The sequence below is a fragment of the Patagioenas fasciata genome, chromosome 9, assembly GCF_037038585.1.
Source record: "Patagioenas fasciata isolate bPatFas1 chromosome 9, bPatFas1.hap1, whole genome shotgun sequence".
Lineage (NCBI taxonomy): Eukaryota > Metazoa > Chordata > Aves > Columbiformes > Columbidae > Patagioenas > Patagioenas fasciata.
Genome location: NC_092528.1, coordinates 23,583,576 through 23,602,411, shown reverse-complemented (window position 1 = coordinate 23,602,411; position 18,836 = coordinate 23,583,576). Strand labels below are relative to the sequence as shown.

The 18,836-nt window shown below is 50.8% G+C and overlaps 1 protein-coding gene across 3 annotated transcripts in view; it reads left to right on the top strand.

Moving 5' to 3' along the window:
• DVL3 (dishevelled segment polarity protein 3) overlaps positions 1 to 18,836 on the top strand; it is a 32,362-nt gene that overhangs the window by 867 nt on the left and 12,659 nt on the right. For all 3 annotated transcript variants that reach the window (XM_065844724.2, XM_065844726.2, XM_065844728.2), the window contains exon 2: positions 18,587 to 18,656. In XM_065844724.2, coding sequence (XP_065700796.1) covers positions 18,587 to 18,656 — 70 coding nt within the window. The remainder of the gene's footprint in view (positions 1 to 18,586; positions 18,657 to 18,836) is intronic.

Here is an 18,836-nt window from a genome sequence, read left to right as displayed (position 1 = left end):
GTGCAGCCCACCTTTGGGGGTGTATAGGGGTGGTGTCACCCCACGTATCTTACCCAGGATGGCCATTCCCCACCTGAAGGGCCTGGGCATCTCCCACTGTGCCTGCCAGGGAGGGTGCCCTGGCTTCCCTCCGCCAAGAGGGTTTGGAGGTGGTGCTTCCTTCCTAGGGAGTGGATCTCACAGCAATTTTGTTCTCCTACCATCCATTTAGGGGAGGAAGGGCCATCCATTTTGGCATCTTTGTTCTCCACATCTTATCTTTGGGAAGAACGGTTAAAGGGAACTAGCTTTCTCCTCCCCTGTCTCTGCGGAGAAGGAACGAGTGCTCTCCATGTGCTGCCCATCTCTGAGCAAGGGCTGTGTCCAAGGAAGACCTACTGTACCATGCACGTGTCCAGTCCTCAGTGTGCGATGTCCCGTGCTCGATCTCTGGGATCGATCTGCATGGAGGAGGGACGCAGCCCTACCTCACATCCCATCTCCTGTAGGGTAGCTTTCTTCCAACGCTGGTATTTTTGTTGCTTCTTTTGTGCTACCTTGTGGTTCCTTCCATCACGTGTGGCTGTTTGTTTGGAGGTAAGGAGGTATATTCTGCCCCTTGTTTAGAGGGTTGTACTGAATAATCTGGGGAGCCCCTGCTGTCTCCTGCCTTCATAAAGTCAGTGGCTGTTCTGGGGAGCATGTACCACGTGAAGCCAACTCTCTGTAAGGCTCTTAGTCCCCATTCTGTTTTGTCCAGGCTCTTTCTACGTCTGACTCTCCTCTAGCCTTCTTGAGGACCTCCGTTTCCATCCTGCGAATGTTGCTTCTCTTGGCTTCCACAACATGCGACCCATTACTGTTCTTCGCACTTTGGTATTTGAAAGAGTTGCATGATCCTCCTGGATTTTTCCCCGCCTCCCTCTGAAGATTTAGTGTTTACAGTAGGTCTTGTGTATGGAGCCTGGGACTCCAAAAATTTCAGTTTTATGGTCTTCCTAGTGCCCTCTTATTGTGCCAAATATGTCCCTAGGCTGTGATCTTGGCTCATTCCCTACATTGAACAGGGCTGAGCCTGTTCAGGGCTTGGATGGAGCTTGGTGTGGCTGCCTCGACAGAGGGTGCTCTCCCGTCTGCAGCCAAATTATACTAGTGTCCAGGTTCCCGTTAGCTTGGGAGATGCCAGCGTTCAGATGAGGCTTGAAATTTGGAGTCACTCCTTTGACCACAGTCTGGGACGCTTTGCCTCCCTAAATTCCTCCTGACCCAGTGGAGAGCTTGAGTGCTCAGAAGCGTCCCTGTTCTCTCCAGGCAAATAGAAGTCTCCAGCCCTCGTTTTCCATAAATTTCCTCAGCAACATCAGTTGTCTGTGGATCGTTTCCTGTCCCTCAGCTGTTGGGTGCTACAAAACAGCTGCCTCTCCCCGTCTCAGAGGGGACCGTGTTCATTGGTGGGAGAAGTGAATTCTCTGCGCATGCTGTTTGTAAACAAATGCCTTGGGATCCTTTGAAATGTTGTTCTTGAAGTGAATTCAAACTTGTCTTGAATGAAACATTGCCATGTGGGTGGGAGAGTGTCTGCGTCACTATAAACAAAGTTTAGTAATAAATAGCAGTGTCTCGTATTGGGAGGAGGGGTCTGGTGGCAGCAAAGTTCTGTGTTGTGCCTTTTCACCCTCCTCTGTTTCTTTAAGGCTCCACAAGAGGAGGCAGATGGTAGATTAATGAAGCTCAATGATAAAGCAGCATAGGGAGTTGTCGTGGATGCTCGCAGGCAGAGGGGAAAATCACTTAAGAAGACGCAGCGAGTTTAGTTGCATCAGAAGTGCATGGGATGAGATTTTTGTTGGGACCAATTCAGCTAATTCTTCTGGGAAGAGTGAACCTCTCTGGACGGGAAGGTGCAGCTGAGGGAGGCTGGAGGCTGCGTGCTGGCAGCCCGTTCCTTGGCACAGTCCTGCACAATGAGTTGTGTAGCTGGAGCAGCGTGAGTCAAGGCCTTGTGTGGAACAGAGGAGAGAAAACCTCTCATGGTGCCACCATGGTTGCCCCGTCAGGAAAGCTCTTTACTCCTCTCCAGAGAGCTGAAGAGCGTGCTGGTGGTTGGCTGGAGCACAGGGGGAACAGCCAGGGCAGTCCAGCTGCAGCCTTGTCTCTGAGGAGCCCTGGAGCCCCAGGCACCGCTTGAAATAGAATAATAGAATCATTTAGGTTGGAAAAGACCTTTAAGGTTGAGTCCAACCGAAATATTTCATGATCCCTGGTAATCAGTGTCCAGGAGAGAGCAAGCCATTGGTCTGCAGGGAGAGACAGGGATGGAAGGGCAGGAAGCACCTCAGCTGCATGGTCAATTAGTGGAAAGCAGGAGGAGGTTGACGACGGCTGTATTCAGAAGCTGTGTGTGAAGGAAGGGCGTTGTGCTCTCACACATGTACCGTCTCAGCCCCTTCCCTCCAGATGCCCTCTGCCCAGCGTGGGGGGTGTCCTGGCTGTGCTGGGCTGGTTTCTGTCAGTTGGGCAGCAGTCGTACCTGGGGTAAAGCCCCTTTGTGAAAGAAATGAGCTGTTGGTAGTGAATGGCTTCATGGCAGCTGATCAGTGAGGAGGAGACCTGCAGATCCCATGGCTCATGCTTTTTGTCAGCGATTGGACCTTTTGCAGGATCCCTGTGGTGTAAGATTAAGTTTTTCTCTCATCTTGTTGGGAATGGAGGCATCTCACCTTCCAGGGTCATCTGGAGCAAGACGTGGTCCAATGTTTCCTCTCACCTCTGTTTCCCAGACTCTGTTTTTCCCTCTTCCTCCTCTTTTCAGGCTGTGAATCTCCAGCCTGGCATTCCGTTCAGCTCTCCCCATCCCCAAGGCAGTATTACAGCCGCGCTCTTGGTGTGTGGGATTTTTCGTTCTTTTGTTTATCCTGTTAATATTTGTTTGCTCTGAGAATCAGGGCAGTGATGGAGCAGCTTCAGTGTTTACATCTCCTTGGAAATGCGAACTGAGGCTCCCCTTGGTGGCTGCGGAGTTGTTGGGCTATGCCAGGAGCTAATCCTGGTCAAGGCACTTGGCCTCAAATTAAGAAGACCCCAGAATGATGTCACCTCGAGGAAGGAAGAGAAATGAAAAAATTTCATGCACCCAGTCCTGGGGAGAGGAGCCGTGAGCCGCAGGAAGGCTGCAGGGTTTTGTTGCCTGGTCTACCCATGCAGTGGGCTACAGCCACAAAATCCAGCCTGAGCCCAGTGGTGTGGAGCAGTGACACGGGGTGCCGATATTTGTGCCCTTGTTTGCTTTGTGTCTTGCTAATCCCAGAACTGGAGACATGGAGGAGCTAAGCAGACTAACGGTGAAACTGTGGCCCTGTGTAGATGTGGTACACTCCTCTTGGACCTGGGATACATTGTGTGGATATGCCTCGCTGTGAAGCGTGGAACTCCCCTTAACCTGCTAACCTTGCCCTCATTAGAAAAAGGAGAGGTTTTTTCCTACAGCTTGAGTCTTTTTATTCAACATTTCACAGGTAAGATCTGTGCGCTGGTCAGCAGGAAAGAGCCTTTGATCAGTGCAGTTCTATGACCGCTGGTGAAATCCATGTTCTCCATCAAGCCATCTGCAGGTTTTTCATGGGGTTTTGAACAGGCTTTCTATTTTCTGTCTTTTTTGTTCCTAATCTGCAAAATGGAAATTCCAACAGTGCTTCTGTGCCGTGTCTTGTCCACTTGACACTGTGAGCTGCTTGGCCAAACATTCGTGTGGATCTTAGTATGACAGAGCCTCCAGTTCCATAGAGGTGCTGCAAGAACTGTACTGGGAATTCTCCTGGGGACCTGTGCAGGTGGGAAGGGAACAACCGTGCTGATGGTTTGTGATAGTTTGTAGTTTGCTGGGACGTGGGCTTCAGTGATGTGTAAAGTGTTACCTCCTGTCCAAGTCCATCATGAGAAAGGTACCTGTCTCTGGGCAGCATGCATCTTCTCACCAGCCATGTTGGGTGCATGTTTGCTCCAGCTGAACTACAGGTTTGACCTTCTTCTCTGACCAGGTGGCTGTTACAACTCTGAGGATATTCTTATATCAGTTGAAATGTCGTTTCTTTTCACTAATTTTTTGCTTGTAGTGGATGCTGCGCTTTTTATATCAGTCGAAAGGTGTTCCCACAGGGGCATGCTAAAGTTTAAATTAAACCTTTCAAAGCAGTTTCAGTTAAATGAGTGCAATTTGTGCATCCAGGTAAGTCTTTAGCACCTGGCCTGAAGATCCGTCTTGTCTTTCCATCAGTTCTGGAGTGCCTGAAGTTTGAATTCCTTCTGTGTATGGAGAAAACACGTTTTGCTTGTCTCTACTTCACTCTGTCACCTTTCCTCTTGTCTGGAGAGCAGAAAGGCCCGCTTATCTCAAAAGGGGACCATCCCTCCCTCCTCATCTCGCCTCCTTGTTCTGCATTGCCGGGAGGACACCAGCGGTTCAAGGTACAGCGGTAGGATGGTGCTGCTCCTCCCACCACTGCCAGTTTCTCCCTCTTGCAGATTCCAATTTTAACTTCAGAGCTGTGCTGAGTGATTCCTAGGTCTCAGCTGTCAAGTGAAAATTGGTATCCAACTAATCACTAGCCCGATATCTAATCCAGACCTGCTTAATTATCACCTGCTCTCCAAAGCCGGGTACGAGGCAGTGATTAGGGCGACATTCTGGAGGCAGAACAAAGCGGGCGCTGCTGGAATTCCCAGTGCAGGGGTCAGATGCTGTTGGTATTTGGCGACCTCATCTCCTGCACATGTGCATGGGGAAATGCGTTGACGCTCACTGAAAGGCTGAGTGATTTATTTTTATTGCAGGGTCTTTTTGAAATTGATGCCAGCAGTGACTGTCCTTCTGGCTGGAAGTGTTTGGAGCCAGGGAAGGGATCCTAAATTTAATAAGCAGTGTCAGTCCCTCAGCAGTGGTGAGCCGCTGGCATGGCGCCCCTGCCTTTCCTGCCAGCTCTTTGTAGCGTGACTTGGGGTGTTGTTTTATTTTGATTTTTGTAACTTTTTTTTTTAATATAATTTTGAATTGGAAACTGTCTGCAGAAGTCTTTTGCCTATCTCATGCCCCTGGTGGAGAGTGCTTCCATGTCAGTGTGGAATTCATGCTGGGAGAGGCTGGCAAGAGGTCTATGAGCAAAAAGGCCTCCAAACCTGCCTGTGACTCCCTTGCATGCTCGGGTCCTTTGTGTTGCTTCTGCCCAAGTGACAGCATTGTCCTGGCTGTGAGGTGACCGTCACTCTTCTTCATCTTGTGGCCAGACCCTGTCCTTCCTGTGCGGAGGGCAGCACTTTGCCACATGCGAGGCTGCAGCATCCCGGCCTCTGTGCTCTCCACTCCGCAGGGCACACGGTTCCTTGCCTGCTCACATGAGATGTGCTGCCATGGTTGGGTAGGGTCCACCGGAGGTTATTTTTGGGATATTTTGTGTGTCGTTTGCTGCAGCCTGAGCCGCTGAGGATTTGGCAGAGAGCTGCTAACTGCCGTCTGCGTTTGTGGTGGGAAGTTCCTGTGATGCTGCCCGTGCCGGGGGGTGGCCCATCGACACGAGCTGCTGCTGGAGGCTGTTTCCAAGGTCGTGAGGGTGGCGGGGGAGCCACAGCAGTGCCAGGACTGGGGTGCAGATGGAGAGGGTGAGCTGGCGGTGTTCACTCCTTCCCTGGGTTGTATTGTCTGTGCCCAGCAGCGTGTGTCCTGCTGTGCAGACCCAGCTATTACTGACTCCGTAGGTGTCCGGCTTTGTCTGTTGTGGTTGAAGCTGTGCTCTGAAGACCACATGGGATGGCAGTCACAGCCTGGTTTCTGTGCCCAGGGGTGGCATTCGGAGAGCCAAGTTAGCCAAGTCAGGCTGCAGACCAATTTCCCTAAGGCCTTGTCTGTACTACGCAAACAATGGAGCTTTACAACAGCTATTGAACTTGTTTGCAGCTAGAGCTGGTCAGAATTTTTTCTTTTGACTGAATGTGTTTTCTCCCGAAATATGGTGTTATGTTGAAGCCAGCATTTTTCTTGGAGAGGTATTGTTCTCAATTATGTTTTTGATGGGAACGTTTCTTAATTTTAAGCCTCTCTTGTCATCTCTGGAAAAAAAAAATAAAGTCAAGAAACCTTTGCCCATCCATGAGAACACAGCTGTTTTGAAGCAGTTCTGTGTTTTGAAATCAATTCCTGCACAGAGCAAAACCCTACCTTGACATCTCAGGAATTGCCATGGAGTAAATCTGTGCACCCTGACTGTGGGGCAGCTGCATCCCAACGTGGTTCAGTCCCTGAGGTCGAGGCCAAACACCGTTAAAAATGGCTCATAAACCGCCATAATCTGGGTTGTGACCTGAGCATAGTTCATTGTTATGGGATGATGGTGTTGGACCCACTGCTCAGTCTCCTGACTTTTGAGTGTTTCACCTAGAACTTGGCTGTTCCCAGGGCCTGGGCCCACAGAGTGGGTGCTGGATCTCCTAGGTGGCAGTGTCAGAAGTGACGATCTTTCTTACGCACCTGGGGCAGCAGCGGTTGGTGTTGCACTCTGAGGAGGAAGGTGCTGGCTTGTATGGATGAAGGCAGATGGGCCCATGAGCCCAAGGCCCCTGTTCTCTGAGCCTTCAAGTCAGTCCCTCTTCTCTTAGCGTGATCCCAGAGTCTGTCACCTGTGATTTCCCCACCTGGTCTCCCAGCAGACAGAGACGTCTGGGTCTGCAGCGTTATGGCCTGAACGCTGGAAGGTGGGGTAGTTACCCAGCACCGTGCATTTGGGGATGCTCAGGGAAGAAGGGCACTGTGAGTATAAGCAAAGAAAATCTGGTTTCTCCCACAGCGTTTCTGCTGCACAGATGTGTTTGGCCTCAGTCCTCTCTCGGGATGAGCATCAAGCTCTCCATTTAGACTGGAAGGCTGTATATGTAAAGGTATAGGGAGCATAGCTAAAATTCCTCAAGTCCTTTTTGAGCTCGTGGTGCTTCAAGTGGTGGGAAGGATCTTGCATGCCTGCACAGCAGTTGCTGAACTGTTCTGAGCTCAGGGTATCTGCTGTAATGAAGTGCTACTCCTCCACCCTTGACTGCATCCAAATAGATATAACAATGTTGTGGTTTAGGATATTTGATCTGTGTAAAAGCCCATGGAGGAGAGCTGGGCTTGCAGAACATAGCAGAGACTGCGCCCGCAGGAAATTGCCTTCATGTTGTCACACCAGCTTTGCATCATGCTGCACATCTGATGAGGCAGCAGCCAGGGCTGTGTGTTTTTAGTGTTTCCTATTGATTTCCTCCTCTCTCCATCCCTTGTTTGTTATTTGGAGCCTGCCCTTCTGACCTGTGCTGGATGGATGGTGGTTTTCCAGAAGGGGGATGTGACACCACGTGTCCGTGTTGCTGTTTGTCCCGGGGATGCTGGCTTGTTAGGCAGCAGCTGGCAAGTTAAGTAAAGCTTAATCCTGCCAGTGGCTGCCATTGGAAATTTTTGACCAAATCCTTTTGTGAAGGTTTTTTGGAAGGCGTTGAAATAAGGTGCAAATCTGGGAATTAGTCTAATCTCTGTGACTTTGCTTTGTGTGTGTGCTTATCTATGTAATGCCGTGATGGCCTTAGGAGAACATGTGAGCTCTTGGGCTGTGAATATCACTGTCTCCAAGTATTGCATTAGGCAGCTTGAAGTGCCAAAGTATTAGTATCTCCCTGAGCTCCTTCTCTGAAGCTCTGTTGTGTTTCTCTTTCCACTCGCTTGTTGTTACTGCTGTAGCACAAATGTTGAGCCCATCCAGAAATGGGCTGGGATTCCTTGGAGGCTTTGGCAGGCAGAGGTGCCCGGTGCTGACCTTCCTGTGCTGTGTAATCCTGCATCGTGGTGGAGGGTTGGGGCTGTTGTGGTTGTTGTATCAGTTATTTAGTAAAGAAGATGTGCCAGAGGCGTTATTTTTCCAGTCACAGCCAGCTACCAAAGGCAGCAGAATCAGCATTCGGGTACCCTGCTCCACTAGGTCCTCTGTGTTAGTGATCCCCTCACTGGAGTATCTTTCAGTGTGTCTTGGCTATAATTTGCTGCCTTGTGAGAACTGGAAGAAAAGAAGATGCAGTGAGTGGTGGCTGAATCCCTGCCGTGGGAATCCGTCCTGGCCCTGGCTGAAGACAAGAGCTGAAGGGGGGGGGGAGAGGCTGCTTCGCTTGACTTGGAGCAGAGATCTGTTTCTGGGAGAGCTGGCACCAGCTCCTGTGTGGGAAGATCTTTCCTCTACTGGTTTTTGACCTGCCCCTAGGGTTCAGAGAGGAATTTATTTGCTACGTGGCCTCTCTGATAGCTGGCAGCTGTCTCTCTGATACCCAAAGAATTTAAGATCTGGATAACGGAGACTATGAGCTTTTCCTTGTTTCCTGATGGCTGGCAGCTCCTGCTGTGTACAGGCTGGTTCTGAGGGTCTACCAGAAGGGTCTGTGTTTCGGGAGCTCTGGCTCTGCATGGGTTATCATAGCGGGAAAGCTGGAGCTAGCACATTAGCCTGCCCACTCACTGGGCTGTGACATTTTCCCTCAGCATTGCTCTGACCTTCTTGAGATTCATGATCCTTTTGTGTCTCACCACCTGCGAGCAAACAGGTTGTCCCCTGCACGCTGTGCTGTGCCATGCCATGCTGCGGCTGTTGACAGCTGGGGCAGTGTCACAAGTGCGGTGACAAACCCGGCTCAGCAGGGCAGGGACGAGGCTGCTGCTGTGCTGAGGGCTGGGTTGGCCCCCGGGAGCAGCAGCTTCTCAAATTGAAACTTTTTGCAGAAGCTGTGATGGGTATGCAAACTCCGTACTTCTGTTTGCATACGGCTAACGACCCGTCCCAGTTCATTCAGCCCTGCCTGGCTAAACCAGTATTTTAGTGCCATTCACAGAGACTTGCCTGTGGGCCCAGCTGAGGCTCTGCTATACTGGAAGCCCATTTAGGGGCTTAATGCAGGAGGTTTTGCCATTACACTGTGTTAATTTGAATTTTTTCTTACTTGCTTTTGTAGCTCTGAGGAAGGTGGATTTTCATGGCTCTAGCTGCACAGCTGAGTCCTTCATTGCAGACCTCTCAGTTGTCCTAGACCTGCAGCTGGTAAATGCACCTTTAGGCCCTGAAGGGACTCCTGTGAGGTGGATTTTTCTTCCAGAGTGAAAATGTCTTTTTTCAGGTATGGCCAAAAGTGAGTTAGTTTGGGAAAAGTCTTAAGATTATTCCCTGCCCAGGCATCTTGGAAGAGGCAGAGGAGTTCCAGGGTGACAACATCTGCTTCAGCTTAGGGTACGCTCTGTCTTGGGTAGCTCCGACTTAATGCAGAGGTATGTGTCATCTATACAGGGTGTGTACATTGAGTCTGGTGTGTCTGAGCTGGGTGAGAGTTGCACAGCACGTGTCTGTGCTTCTGGATCCCCCATGCAGAAACACGAGAGCCTGCTGCAGCAGTCTTCTGCCAATATTGCCTATGTGGGACACTTTAACAACCTTTTAGTGCCTTCATACAGCGTTACTTTTGGCGAGGTTGGTATCTGTGCTCTGGTGGGAAGTTGCATGGCACACGTGGTCTCCTGCATAGGAAGGTCTGTGCACTTGAGGTGGGGACTGTGTCTGGCCATGTTATCTGTAGGGACCAGGTGGAGTCCTGGTTGGTCAACACATGATGCTTGCACTAAGTGTTCATGATGACTTTATGTGTGACTAAAGGAGATTTCATGGGGTTTTGATACCAGCATCACAGACAACTGGGAAGCTCAAAATTAGGGTCCAGTTGTACCCTGACTTACCAGCAGACCCACAGACATGGGAAATGGCCCTATTGCAGTAATAATGTGTGATGAATCTTTCTGGGCTGGCATTGGGAATAGTTAGTGTAGAGTGACCAGTTCAACACAGTTACTGAGCTCATGGGATGCGTATGGACTGCAGACAGGTTGTGCTGCCTTCCACTGCACTTCTCCATCCCTGAAGGACCTGAGAATTGGTAATCGTGGCTTTAAGACCCTCCACGAGAGGAAATTTCACATTTTGTGTGATGGTGACTTCTGGAGGTCACTGACCGTTCTCCAGCCTTTGGTGCAGCTGTCAGAGATGGCAGGTGGGAAGGTTTTGAATGGTACGTGACAGGGTCAGGCCTGGGAGTTCACAGTGTCAAAGGAAAGCGGCAGCTCTGAGTTGGACTTGGTCCTGCAGAGGTGGGGTATGTTGCCACGGTGATCCAAAGCACCCTCATCTTCTGAATTGTGGGGAAACTTACCCTCTTGTTGAAAAGGCAGCTGATCCCTAGTGTAGAGCAGGATGTGGACTGAGTTCTGTACGTCACCTCATGCAGACTGCGGACTAATGCTGGTCATCACTTATAGCCGGGCTGCTGAAGCAGAAGAGCCTGGCTGCTTCCAGGACGCACCTGCCTTCCAGATCGAGACCATGGCCTGTGCCCCATTTCAGTAAATCTCTGTCACTCTTTTGGAGATGTCCTGGGCAGGTGGTGGTCTCCTGACTGCCTGGAGATTGCTTTGTCCAGTGGAACATCCATCAGGTGTTGGAAGGAGTCTCGTGGACTAGAGCTTTTATGAAGGGAGGAAAAAGGAGTATTTTCATTGCTGGGAGTAAACCAGCAGCAGGGTGGAGACAGCTCACATTTTTCCTGCTTCTTGGCTAATCAGATTCCTTTCAATTTATAGCAATCGATTGGCTCCTGCTTTATGGCTCTCATCCGCTTTCTGGACCTCTAACTGAGTGAATTGTGTGCCAGCACACGCTCAGCTTGGTTAGGACTGGACCATCTTTCTTGTCTCTTTCCTCCAGCGGTTGAACAGTATTTGCTTGTTTGCTGGGTGCTGGCTGGAGGGTGAGCTTGGCTGGCCTGGTAGAGGATGCTTGGTAGGAAATTGCTCGTGTTGTTCAAGGGCTCAGCCCTGCATCTTTAAGAGAATTTGGTGAAGATGACTGGTGGTAGCTGAAATAAATGAAGTATATAAAAGGCTACTAAAATGTGCTCTATTTGCTGTCTCTCTGTACAGGGAATTTCTTGTACTGTCCCCTCACTGATACTCTCAGAAGCAAGAGACCAGGTGAAACAGCTTGCCCTCTTCTACCTTTGATGGGTTCTGTCTACTAGTAGACGTATATAGGAGCTGATTGTTTAAACCATTGTTTTTCTCCACATTATTCCTGGCTTGCTGACAATTTCCTGAGAGTGAATGTTACAGGTTGAACCAAAAATTGTCCAGGGCCCAAAGGCGAGAAAGGAAAAAGAACGCATGTCCCTGTCCTAGAGTTGGTCAGAAGTGGTTTTTATGAGTATTCAGACCTCTCCTGTGTCTGCTGCCTCCTGCATTTTGGGACCAGAGGGATGTAGTATCACTGTTTGCCTTTTTTTGAGAGTGCTGCAATAGCCTGGGATCGGGGACAAAGTTCTTTCTTTGCTGCCATGCAGCTGTTGTGACTCTGAAAGGCTTTTTGCGTGAGTCCTTCTCATTGTCTTTGGCAAATGTTTTGTGGTGGAACTCAGTTTTGAGCTTTATTAACTCCCTGTTGGTTTTATAGGGGTTCTCTGGATGTCTTATAGACCCAGTTAGCCGAGAAGTTCCTGATGGTAGCGCAGCTGGATGGAAGAGTAGGTGCACTCGTCTAGAACCTGTTATCCCTCAAGGCCCCTTCCCACCGAGTAGGACATTGGGCTGGTTTCCTTGGGAGACTCTTGCAAAGTTGTTTGTGCCAGGAGAGAGTAACGTGAGCTGGTCAGTGTCTTGAGGGCAAGACACTTGTGGAGGCTGTTTTGTCATCTCCTGATGATATGTCATTAAATACAAATTAATTGTTAACAGGCTGTAGGAAGCAAACCTCACTCCTCCTCCCCACAGACATCTGCCTTGGTCGGTGCCTTCCCAGAGCTGCTCTGGGGGTGGCTGGCCAGCAGAAAGGTGCCCCCAGAGCAGAGGACAGGGCTGCTGTGCTAGCAGCCCGGGACAAGGGGGTGCTGGCGAGCAGAGTGCTCGGTGGCAGCTCCCTGCTTACCCAGGTGTGGAAGTCCAAGCTTTCAGACTTTGTTTCCCACCCTCCCCCTCTTCCCGTTTCCCCCCCTCTTCTCCTCTCTCGCTCTCCCGCTGAGTTGATGCTTTTCCAGGAATGAGCTGTACTGCTGGCCCAGCACATTCCACAGCAGCAGCGCTTTTTTGGCAGGAGCCTCGCCTGCTGTTAAGAAAAAGCAGGACTGACTTGGCGTCCCTCAGCTGAGGGCCAGAAAAGGAAGGTCCTACCTTCCTCAGTGTGCATGCAGACACTTCACAGACATCATGCTCCTCTCCCTTGCCTGTTGTCTGTATGCCAACATTACAACGTCCCCCAGCAGCCCTTGGAGCCCTTTACAGCTCCTCACTGTTGTCTTAACCAACGTGAAGTCCCTGGGCATTGCAAGGGAGCCCGTTGCTATTCTAGCCAACCTGGAGAGGGGTGGGTGACTTCTGTGGAGAACCGCATGGAGCTCCCTGTGGGGGTCAGAAACCTCTTCCACGAGGTCCTTGACAAGGTGGTGTTTTTCCCTTTGTTTTTGCTGCCTGCAGTAGCTGGGGGAGCCCTTTTTTGACCTCCTGGCACAGTCCCTTTCTCTTGGTTGGCTGGAGCTGCTGTGTTGCAGGTCTGCATTGTGGGCTCTTCCCACCATCAGTACCCAGACGGAGCCAAGTGTCACAGCAGACCAAGCCTGCTCCAGTTTACTTGCCGTCTCTCCACAGATATATGAACCGTAGCAACTGTGTCAGGATTTTACCCTGTCTCATACATGTGTCTGCTTTCGGCTGAGGCCTCTTTGGGCCTGTTTCCTATCCCACCTTGAACACAAAGCCAGCTTTTGATCACTGCTACGTCTGTGGATGTCTCAGTTCCCCAAAGGTCATTTCTGCAGATGTTTAGCCTCAAATCTTGCTTTCTCACTGTGAGTCCTTACACTTGTACCCTTGTGTTGGGCCATACAAGCTCTTAGAGTTGTTGAGGAGCTGAAACTGAGCTACCAGGGCAAAGAGCCTGGCTGGGCTTCTGCTGGGAGTTCCCGTTTGTCCTGATTTCCAATTCAAAGAGACTGGAAGTGTCACTGAACCTTTGGGGGCCTGAAGAATGCTTCCTTTGATGTCTCTAAATGTCCTTCTAGGGGTTGGAGGCATCGCTTGGGCAGGGCGAGATTAATCATTGTGGAGGCGCTTCCTCCAAGGGGCCTGTCGGGCTGGTTTGCAGAGCGGCGCTGCAGCCAGATGGTCACTCTGCAGATCAAGGCGGGAGGGACAGTCAGGGCTCTTGGGCTTGCTTTCAAATCAAAGTCTGTAGCTTTGCTTTGATAAATGCAGCTCCTGGACAGGCTTGTGAGGTCGGATGGCTCGTTCCTAAATGGTGTTCCTTTTCCAGTCTTTGGGCTAGGTGGATGGGAAATCTGTCCTGTCATGTCCCACCTGATGATGCCTGTGGGACTGAGCACAGCACAGGGGAGCAGTGGAGAATACCCTTGTCTGGGGCCTTGGGAGGGAAATTAAAAGGGAGAGTGACAGTCTCTGCACTCCAAGAACCCTACTCAATCCAGTGCACTCTGCAGTTTGTACCCTGTGTACTCCTCCTCCTCACATAGGGGGTGAAAATACAGTGAGGAAGACCTGAAGAAGCCACTGGCTTACAGAGACATTCAACTCAAATCCTCTAATTCAGTTTGGTATGCGCTCTTTGCCTATGAAACCCAAAGTCTCGCCGATACACGTGTTTGCTGGTGAGCGTACTCTTTGATTGGGCCTGTAGCCCTTTGGGGATTGTATCCCCATGGGAAGCACATGTGTTGTGTCTGGGCTTAGTCTAACAGGTGAGTATTTCCTATCCAAAATCCCAACTGTGTCAGAGAATTGCCCTGTCCAATTTTCTCCTCTGGTGAAATGGCTGCAGAGCTCGCCCCTGTGGCTCCAGTATCTGATCTTGCAGAAGAGAGGAGGATTTTGCTCTAGAACTGGGAGGGTGCTCACATTTGGATAGTAACACATGAAGGTGCTTCATTTTGCCATGCAGCATTATTAATCTATACAATCATTTGGAGACAAGACATCCCTGCGCTAAGAGGTGTGTACTACAAGTCTAGAAAATGAGATCACATTTCTGGTGTGTAAATCCCTGAAGCTTGTGCTGTTGGGTAGAAATGTCTCATGATAGTATTTGTTTGGTTTGTTTGGTTTTGTTTTTACCTGTTTTTCATGCTTCTGCAGGCTGTAGGAGATGGGGGCTGTTAAGGGCAGAGGAGTGATCGACCTGATCTGTGCACTTTTGGGGGGTTGTAGTAGAAGATTAAGTTTAACATTTAATTTCTGGGCTTTGCAATGTTGGAAGAAATGTTCCAGTTCTGTGAAGCTCTTTCCTCTCAATAGTTCAACTAAATGAAGGAAAATTTGTGGGTTTTTTTAATCTGCTGTATTAGCTTTACATCTTTTAATGTGAAGTTGTCGCTGCTTGGTTCTCTTCTCAGTCTCCACACCTCCCCTAGTGATAGACTCCTTCTCATCCTGGCTGTCGAGCTGTCTCACCTGCTCGAGGGGTCCCCTTCTGTCACCTACCTTCTTGGTAGTGACACCACCCCCAACTCCAGATGCAGTTTTTCTGATCACCGCTGCTTCCCATGATTGCTGCTCGAGTATCCTCCCCATTGTGAGCCCTTAGATGGACAAGCTGGGGGATGGACCGGCAGAGACAAGCAGCGATCACTGCTGAGCTCCAGCCTGCAGCCACGTCTGAGCTTCACATCAGTTGTCCTGGATTTCTTCTTTCCCTGGGCTCCTGTTACTCCATCCAAGTTCTTCTCTAGGACCTCACTGTGGTTAGTGGGTCCCGCTCAGGAGAGACCAGAGCTGGCTGAAGCCAGAAACTCCATTGTATCCGCAGCCTGGCCCGGGCTGGAGGCCACCGAGGGGAAGCGGCGAGCGCAGCAGCTGCACTGGTGACGGCTGCGCAGCCCGGGGTCTCTGACACGCCGCAGCCGTCTCCAAGACTTGGGTTTTATGGCCTCCTCTCTCTCCTGTGCGCACACTCTCTTTTTTTCCCCACCTTCCCTTCATTCCTAGGACATGACTCCGTGATATAAAATACCCTCTAATTTCCTGAGCAGGGCTGGGGCTCCCTGGAGAAGGCAGTGTCTGTCTGCCTGTCCCTCGCCCACCTCTGCATCCTTCTTCCAGGCTGCTCCCACTAGCAGGGAGCAGGAGAAGCTGGGAGCGTGGCATCTTCCAAAGCCGTGGGGAAAAGGTCTGCCGGTTCTGTCGGAGAAGCCGGCGGGATGGTAGGGATGGAGCAGGGGCTGGAGACGAATTTCCTCCGCTTCCCTCCCTGCTGCTGGGGCTGCCCCTTCCCCTCCCCCAGCTGCATGGGAGCAGATGTGCTGCTTGTGTCAGCCCTGGCAGCCCCCTCTGCACACCCCAGCCGGGCTGCTGGCAGCCAGAGCCTCCGCGTCTCCTCCCCCCAGCTTGGCCCCGTGTCGCTGGGGATGGCGGTTGAATCATCCGCCCACTCGGCCTGCCTCCCCTTTAACCCTCCCTCCCTCTCCTTCCCTCCTTCCTCTCTCCCGCAGGTCTCTTTGTTGGAAAATTCAAGGCAGATGAGTGCTGGGGAGTGCTGGGCCTGCGGGCCAGGCGCTGAGCCCGCAGCTTGGCCGCAGCATGGCGGTCGGCCCTGGGGACGGCGAGCGCCTGGTCTGCGGGGTGATTCTTCCTGCAGAGCAGCAAGGGGCAAGGCTCAGGCTGCCGGGGCAAAGCTCAGGCTGCCTCTCTCTAGAAGGGGTTTTTCCTGGCCACTGTTCTCTGCTCTATTGTGCACAGCCCCCAGCAGGGCTTGAAACACAGAAAAGTCTGAAACCAGACTGCCCTGATGGATGGTAAACTAAAAGCAGTCCCTCTGAAATCAGCCTTGGGCAGATGTTTTCCCTGGGCTGTGGTGGCTCCTGCCAAAAGGAAAGGCTTTTAGAGAACCGAGAGAGTGTGTGCTCCTTCTGGGTCTGTTCTTTTGAGATTCCTGGGCTCAGAACCTATTAGCTGGGGGCTTTTCCCAGCACATCCATGGGACAGTTTTCCCTCCCAGCACATCCACAGGACAGTTGTTTCATCTCATGGCCGCCTCCCTGTTCCAACGGCAGAGGAGAAACGTGGCACCGCTCACAGCTCCCCCAGAGGCTGCTTGGTTGGTGACTTCTGATGTTGAACCTGCAGTCTTGTTTGGATGAGAAGTGTGAGTTGAAGAGAGCGGTGAGAGGTGGGGGGAGAAGGGCTGCAGCCCAGGGCTGAGGCTGGAGAGGAATGCAGGGCACGAATAGCTGGGACGATGCAACGGGTGACAGATGTGAGCAAGGCTGCGGAGATACTCCTGCTCAGCAGCGTGCTCGACTCCAGCGCTATCAGTTTTTGCTCTGTAGAGTCTAAATATATAATCCATTGTGCTCTGGCATCTGGGTGACAAATAGTGATAAATAATGTAGTGGCTGAGGATGGAAGGAGAAAACTGCTCCAGGGTGGAGCTGACCCCTGGGATGTCTGGGGCAGCAGTGGGATAACAGGAGCAACGAGGGACCAGCTCTCAGGACAGAAGGAGCTTGTTCTCTATCGGACATTGTGGTTGAGGGTGGGGGGAGTCCTGAGGGTGGTTTTTCTCTGTCCCCACTGAAAGTGGAATAGTTCATTTGTGCTTAGCAGTTGGTCACCTTGACCCTGCAAATATATCACCCACAGGCAGGGGTTTGTGTCCCTGAGCAGCACTGAAAATTGGCTCTGCCTGACGTTCTCTCTAGGAATTGGATGAAGTCCAGGCTGTTGGCGACAGTATGAATGGATGCTGGTGCAGCCAGGCCAGGGTGTGTGTGTGTGTGTGTGAGGGTAAGGAGACGACAACTTGCCTGCATTGGAAAGGGTTGATGTGGGCACTGAAGAGGACAGATCCTGGGGACACTGCCTGTGTCTGACAGACTTCCTGGGCTGCAGGGCCTTTGGGCAGAGGTTGGCATGGGCCATGCTGAAGAAGCATTAAGCCAGCAGGGTTTTAATCCAGTCCTCACTGCTCCTTTCCTGCCTTTTCCTGCTTCTCCATCTGTGCATGAGGAATTAACGCACATCCTGGGAGTGGATTAGACTGCTCAAACTGTGACCACCTTGTCTGTGCCTTCTGGGGATGGGTAGCGTTTGTCCAGTCCCTTTGCTGGCTCTCCAGTTTGGGCAGGGATCTCGAGTGCCAGCTGCCAGCAAGATGTGGCAACGTGCTGCTGTTCACCCCGTGGGACAGCCCTGCGTGACACCGGCACAACCAGCACGGCCGGCAGGGTGGAGCGAGCCTGCTCCCCGGGTTTTGCTCTTCCAGCTCCATTCATTTGCCTTTTGCTGATGCCGTGTGAGCGTCAGGAGCCTCGCCGTCCTGTTTTCAGCAGGGAGCCCGGTGTGCCTGTTCCCCCGGTGTCCTGCCTGTCCATGGCAGTGCTGGGGCTGTGTGGCAGTGCTGGGCCATGGGTCACAGCTCCCCGTCTCTCCCCTGCATCCTCTTCGGTTCTGCGTGAGTTGGGGGCTGGCCTGGGGACCCTTCAGAGCTGTTGATGGGATCCCAGCTCTGTTTACTCTGTTCTAGTTACTTATAAGCTACTTCTTTTTAATACCTACTTTCCCTTGGTTTCATATTCGTTCTTTTCTTTTCCTGTTGGATTCTTTTCCCCCTAAACATTATTCACTGTTTAGTTACTATATTATTTTTTTAAGCACAGCATATGTCAAGCTACCTTAAATATAGTTCGGAAGGGGAAGTCAGTACCACAAACTACTTGTAAGACGTCTTTGTATTAAATAGAGTGCTTAAAATGTTGTCATTGAGTAGAAAAGAAAATGAGCTTGTTAAAGCCTATGTTGCTGTTAAATCTGATTTGTCAAAGATGGTATTATTTGAACCTGGTGAACTGACAAGTTGTTTTGATTGCAGACTCACTGTGGAAAATGTATTTAGGTGCCTGGTGATATTTAAAACAGAAAGAAGACATTTTCTCTTCAAAGAAAACTGATGTTTTTACTGTTGGGGGAAAAAAATTATCAGTGCTCCCTCCACTGTTTGTGTAATGAGGGAACATGACATTGTGGCACAACTATAAAGCTTGGAGTGATGTTGAAATATTATATACGTAATTAAAAAGCAACAGTAACATTTGGGAGGCAGCATGTTTAATGTATTTCACTTTCATCTATTAAAAATCTCTGGCATAGGTTGTGATTCTTTCAGATCGTTATGAAGAGGTTTAAATTATTTATTTCTTTAGAAATGAGCAAACTGGTGGAAATATGCATCTGATTTTTTTTTTTTTTTTAATTAAAATGTGAATGGGGTGATAATGCAGCTGGATGCACGCAGGAGAGCCTATTCTGCGCTTGTCTTCTCCCCTCCAGCTGACCGGCCGTGGGCGTAGGAAGCCCTAGCCTGGAAGCAGGAGGGGGCTGCTGCTCCTCTCCCTGACACATCCCCAAACCTGGGCCTGGGCTGCCTGTTGTTGGGTATAAATACCCACCTGGGAATGTCTCCTTCTCCTCTGAAGCCCCGGACCCAACTCTGACTGCCTCCTCTCCCCTCTGCAGGGTGGTGAAAGAAGAAATTTCCGATGACAATGCCAAGCTTCCCTGCTTCAATGGTCGGGTGGTATCCTGGGTAAGCAAGCACCTTCTTCGGTATCTCACTGCCTGTTTCTGCTCTCTCTGAAAACCACTGTTTGGGTGCGTAGTGCCAAGTCAGGCACTGGAGCTGCTCCCTCTGTCGAAGCGCTGATCGCTAATGAAGCTGATGAAATGGGTTACCCCGCTCCAGTCCCTCAGCTGGAGAGGGGTCGCG